The sequence below is a fragment of the Bombus bifarius genome, unplaced genomic scaffold (genome assembly GCF_011952205.1).
Source record: "Bombus bifarius isolate JDL3187 unplaced genomic scaffold, Bbif_JDL3187 scf7180000009761, whole genome shotgun sequence".
NCBI classification, from domain to species: Eukaryota; Metazoa; Arthropoda; class Insecta; order Hymenoptera; family Apidae; genus Bombus; species Bombus bifarius.
This window is the reverse complement of record NW_022885321.1, coordinates 586,434-591,563: the sequence shown is the minus strand read 5'-3', so window position 1 is coordinate 591,563 and position 5,130 is coordinate 586,434. Positions and strand designations below refer to the sequence as shown.

General features: G+C 38.7%; 1 protein-coding gene and 1 non-coding gene across 2 annotated transcripts; one reads left to right on the top strand and one right to left on the bottom strand.

The window, feature by feature from the left end:
- Nucleotides 1-2,348: 2,348 nt before the first annotated feature.
- On the bottom strand, nt 2,349-2,422 carry Trnai-aau. Its single transcript has one exon. It is a non-coding gene; the product is annotated as a tRNA-Ile (tRNA).
- A 538-nt stretch (nt 2,423-2,960) lies between these two features.
- Nucleotides 2,961-4,530, top strand: LOC117215658 (EF-hand calcium-binding domain-containing protein 1-like). The gene is made up of 5 exons (XM_033462039.1): nt 2,961-3,087; nt 3,151-3,311; nt 3,369-3,449; nt 3,532-3,642; nt 3,816-4,530. The coding sequence occupies exons 1-5, from the start codon at nt 2,961-2,963 to the stop codon at nt 4,002-4,004; spliced, it is 669 nt and encodes a 222-aa protein (XP_033317930.1). The 3' UTR covers nt 4,005-4,530.
- The last annotated feature ends 600 nt before the right edge of the window (nt 4,531-5,130 follow it).

Here is a 5,130-nt window from a genome sequence, read left to right as displayed (position 1 = left end):
CCCGGTGCACCGTATCGTACATCAACGTCCCGCAAGAAGGTGGGCGGACGTCGCGTCAGCGTGCTGACGCCCCGCGAAATTGAATCTAAAGGGGTCCAGGGGGAGAGAAAAAGAGAAGGCTGGCCCCGGCGTTCCTTCCTTCGAGCGTTCCACGTTCGCTGCGGGGAGGTCGCAAATCATCACCTCGCTACGTTTACAACGTTAGATAGCCCAAGATTACGGTCGTTCGGTTTCAAGCCCGAGAAGACACCAGGAATTCTCTCCATCGCGTCTTGCCTCCCTCTTTTCGTCCCCTCTCCACCTCCTACCACGAGGTCCAGTCGAGCAACTGCTTATGGCGCCTTTCGTTGAAACCGATCCAACCGTGGTTGGTACTCGTGGATGCCCACTTACGCGAAACAATGCGGCTGCCTTCTTCCCTCGTCGTTATTTATCCGCCGGCGGAGGACTAATGAGCCCGTGATTACAGGGACCGTGCGAGAAGGGAACTTCTTGCGGCCGTTCGTGCGTCCCCGCTTGGTCTGTCGTCGCGGATCAGGCTCGTTGTTCGTCGCGAATGCATATTATCAAGCGCGACGCCCACGCGCGACTCAAGATTTCATTCGCGAGTACACACGAACGCGCATTGTTTCGCTCGAAGCCTGTTGGGCTTGATTGAGTGCTTAACGGTGACAGGGGTCGGCCCGAGCTCGGATCATTGAAATGCCTCGCGAGTATGCTCGATGATGCTACGTTCGCATCGCCATAGGTTGGAGGAGTCTTTCACTTTGCTGAAAATTCAGCGGTGGCGATGGAGGATTAAAGAAAGATGAGAAATGGACATAGTACGGTTATGGTAAAATTCTATTAATCTTTACATCGTTAAAAAATGTTAAGATGCGATTGACAGGAAACAGTAATGTTTAGATGAGATTTTCGAAGTGAGCGTAAGTATGTGACAAAGATGGAAATACATCAAGTAAGATTGACAATTTATAAATTGAAAATAAAAGAACATTGAAAAATAAATTGAAATTTCTTGTTACTTTCATTTTTTGAAAAATTTCAAGTTTGTTAAAAGGATTCCAAAAACGAAAGATATTAAAATTTTAATTATTCTATGCTGCACAAATTCGCGATTAATTTCATGCAGCTACTAGTTGCATACAGGTCTTGTTCGTTCATTAATTCCAAGCACAATCCATTTCTTCCTCAATTATCCCACCCTTCACGGAATCACAATGAACATCGCGTAGCTAGCTTTGCTCAATTTATATTCATTCACAAGTTTAGCTTCATTCACATAAAACTTCAACCTTCCATGCAACCCTGCATAAATTCTTAACCTCGTTCTTCCAAGAATCTTAATGTATATCTTACTGTAAATCTTCGTCCTACGTTCAAAGCCAAGTAACCGTCGGTTTCTAACATCACGCAACAATTCGCATGTGACAGGAGAAGGAGCCAAAACTTCGTATTCTGTTCGTTTATTCCCATAGGGCCTCGAACCCCATATAATATTCCAGTCCTGTATCTCCAACCTCTTCTACATGGCCGATGTCCTCAGAACTCCATGGTCACCTTTGCGGATGTTTCTTAAGTCGTTTCCATGTTTTTACACGATAAACGAAATTCTCATGACGTTGTGTATATTCCGTGGTTCATCCAAATGATGTCATTAGATATACTTAGGAAGAATTTTGTTGGCGTCCCTTTATAATAGTTGAACAGTTTCCCGAAACAAATACGAAAGCCAAGCGGATGACCGATCATTGGTCTTGCTTTTAAATTTATTTTCCACTTAAATATCGTAACCACGTGAGAATCTTTTATGATCTTTCTTATTGTGAGTTATTTCGCGGCAACTTTCCACGTGAAACTGGACACGCTTTTATGGTAATCTTTCTTATGACTTTCTGGAAGAGAAGGATTAGGTATGAATGCTTGTGTTGGATTTGCAAGCCAGATATCGCAGCGAGTTGGGTAATCGAAGTTTCTTATCACTTTCACGATAGAAGATTGTGCAATAGTATGTAGCAAGTGACAGTCATTTAGAGGAGATAAAATATATTGCAGATATTGAATTTTGAATGAAAGTAGTACTTGTTAATAGAAGAAACTCAGATCTCCTTACATAAGATATACTAGATTCAATGTATAAATGTAAATTAATATGAGTAAACCACGAAGCGCTATTTCAACATGCGGTAAAGTGCAGTATACATTATTACAGTAAACCTTCATTTCAAGTGATTACTTTTCTTCTGTCTATATATCTATGTATTCAAAAGCATTATAAAATTATTGCTCAAATTGTTACATAGAAAATTATAGCATTGGATGTTAAATAAAATTTAAAAAAAGTAATTTGGCCCATGAGGGGATCGAACCCGCGACCTTCGCGTTATTAGCACGACGCTCTAACCAACTGAGCTAATGGGCCGCTGCGATGTCTAGTGCATTTCTACTTGTGATAAGTGGTATTGCACAAGTAAACTTTAATATAAGAAATATATTTTATAAAATGTTAATATTTTGTATATACAATAAAAACTACACTATGCTGTCTCTACAATTCTGTCAATCTCTGACTACAACTTGATACAGTAAATTCGCTGTTACAAAATGCACGGTTCTCATTGCCAAGTCAATGAGACAGATTCCTTCGTTGTTCTTCGCCCGTTATCCTATACCTTTGTATATAAGATGTTTCAAGGTAGTGGACTTTTTCCAGTTGCTCTCGGAAAAGCGTCAACATGCGCACCGATAAGTGCAGAGTCATTCGTTGACTCTGAGAAATATTTTATCCTTACATTAATGTCATCATCAGCACCAGAATACATAGAACACCATGAAATTAGAAAATAATAGAAAAAATCTATCGTAGTGTAAAAACAAATCTGAAGATACGTGACGTCGTTCAAGAGATAACTTGCCTTTTCAAATTTCGTGACCAAAATTCACAAGTATAACTATTCAAAATGCCGGCAGAACAGCCAATAGATATGTTAAATGACACCTTGGCAGAAATCGTTTACAGAACGAAAAATATGCCAAGGTTCAAAAGATTGGCACGCAGTACGCACTTTGATGTGAGAGAAGTTGAAGGTTAGAAATTCATTGTGTCACAATTTTTCATGTTTTTTATTGGTCTGATTAATTTATTGGTAGCTTTGTCAATTATCCATCGTAAATGCGTGCAAATGCTGGGTCCAATAAGCAGATTAATATTTCGAAACATTTTCCACGCTAGTTTGGATTTCACAAAAAATATTCGTCATTTATTGATCGACAGAATGTTTTCCGTCGTCGACAAACGAAATGCTTTGCAGGTAAACAACTGTTTAAAAGTATTAAATATCGATTAATTATTGTAAACTATAATTTAGATATACTCTGAACAATGGGTCGAAGGTCTGTCGGTGATTCTTCGCGGAACTTTAGACGAAAAAATTCATTTTGCTTATAGAGTATACAACCATCTTTCTACGCTCAACCAATATTATTCCCTTAATAAATTTTCTTACCGTCCTTCCCGAAATTCAATTCTAGGTGTACGATAACATGAGAACTCACAAATTAAAAAAGGAGCATATATTTCCTATGATGCGTGGATGTTTAATTAAATTGCAGAATGATGAAAACCCAGAAGAAGCTGTGAAGGTATAGTAATCTATATATGTTCAGGTATCGTACTAGAATGCTTTAATAATTGAATCACAAGAAAAATAGTATATTTTGCTATGCGAATTTCAATATCTTTTCCTTTTACCTTAAATTCTCAATAAATTCTCTCGATTCAATCCAATATTTGTAATATATTTTTCGTTTTATAGGACTTGATAGATTTGTTAATAAAAAAGCTAGACGTGGATCGCGATGGCGCGGTATCAGAGGAGGATTTCAAAACCGCCGTAAAAGAGAGAAATCAACTTCTTTTAGAATGCATGGGTCCAGTATTTCCTTCGAGAAACGCACGTCACGTGTTCCTGTCTACTTTTACAGATCGTGTAGGAAGATACTGACAATCTACGGAGCTATCCATACCGAAGAATAATTTCTTAAGAGGAAATACATCGTTTATGTATGTATCTTCCAATTCGTCGTAAGATTTTGTCAAGCATAATGCTCGTCGAGGAAAGCTAACAGTACATTCCGAAAGCGGAGAGGAAAATGTGCCAAATCAGACAGAAGATATCCGTCTAGGGCCTGTAAACGGTTCACTAAGTTTTCTAGACTGTCTGAACTGAATTTCTCACGATTCATCGAACGCGGAAAATTGACTTGCTGTTTCTTACAAACAATCGCTAATGGACCGCGATAATACCATCTCGTAATCGCATCAGATGCAAAGCGTGATGCAATCGTCGATAGGATGTGATTAATTGCTCAATTGAATTTCGTGAGTTCAATTTCAGTCCATCACGCATTATCGTTTCATTCTTATTCAAGTTGAAAAATACATATGATAATACGAACGCCGACTTTTGCTGTGTAAATAGTTGCTTGAATATGCTAACGTCTCTTAATTATTACAATTTATATAACATTCTGCAAGCTGTATGAAATTTGTATTTAATAAATTTGTATCTTCTTAATTGTACATACTAGTAATGAAATAGTAGAGAATTGAGTAAAAAATTATAAAGTTCAAGATCTGGATGTAAGACATAAAATGTCTTAATTGCAGCTGTTATTAAAGCTGTTCCTTACTTTCTAAGTGAAAGAATCCTGGAATATTCAGAGATATTTAAGTTATTACATCATTAATCGCTTAGTATTTTCAATCTCTTTCCTTAGGCAGTGCCCACATTTCGCAGTCCCCCCCCCCCACCACACGCACAATAGCAACCCCATAATCCGCCCTCGTATTCCCTCGATTAATAAAGACGGTTAGCAGGATGGTGAACGCGGTGAAATACAGATCTTTGCACAACTGGAGAGCAAACAGGGTGGCGTGCAAAAGCCGCAATTCTAGTCGCATTGGTGGATGTGTTACAAAAAAACATAATGAATGTTTGAGGATCGTAGACTGAGCGAATGGGCTGATCTGTGCGTCTCAAGCAGCTATAACAACAAATTAAACAAGAAAATCTCGAAGCTTTCGTCGAAACGTCCACCCTGCCTTTAGGCTCGATTCACAAAGCGTAG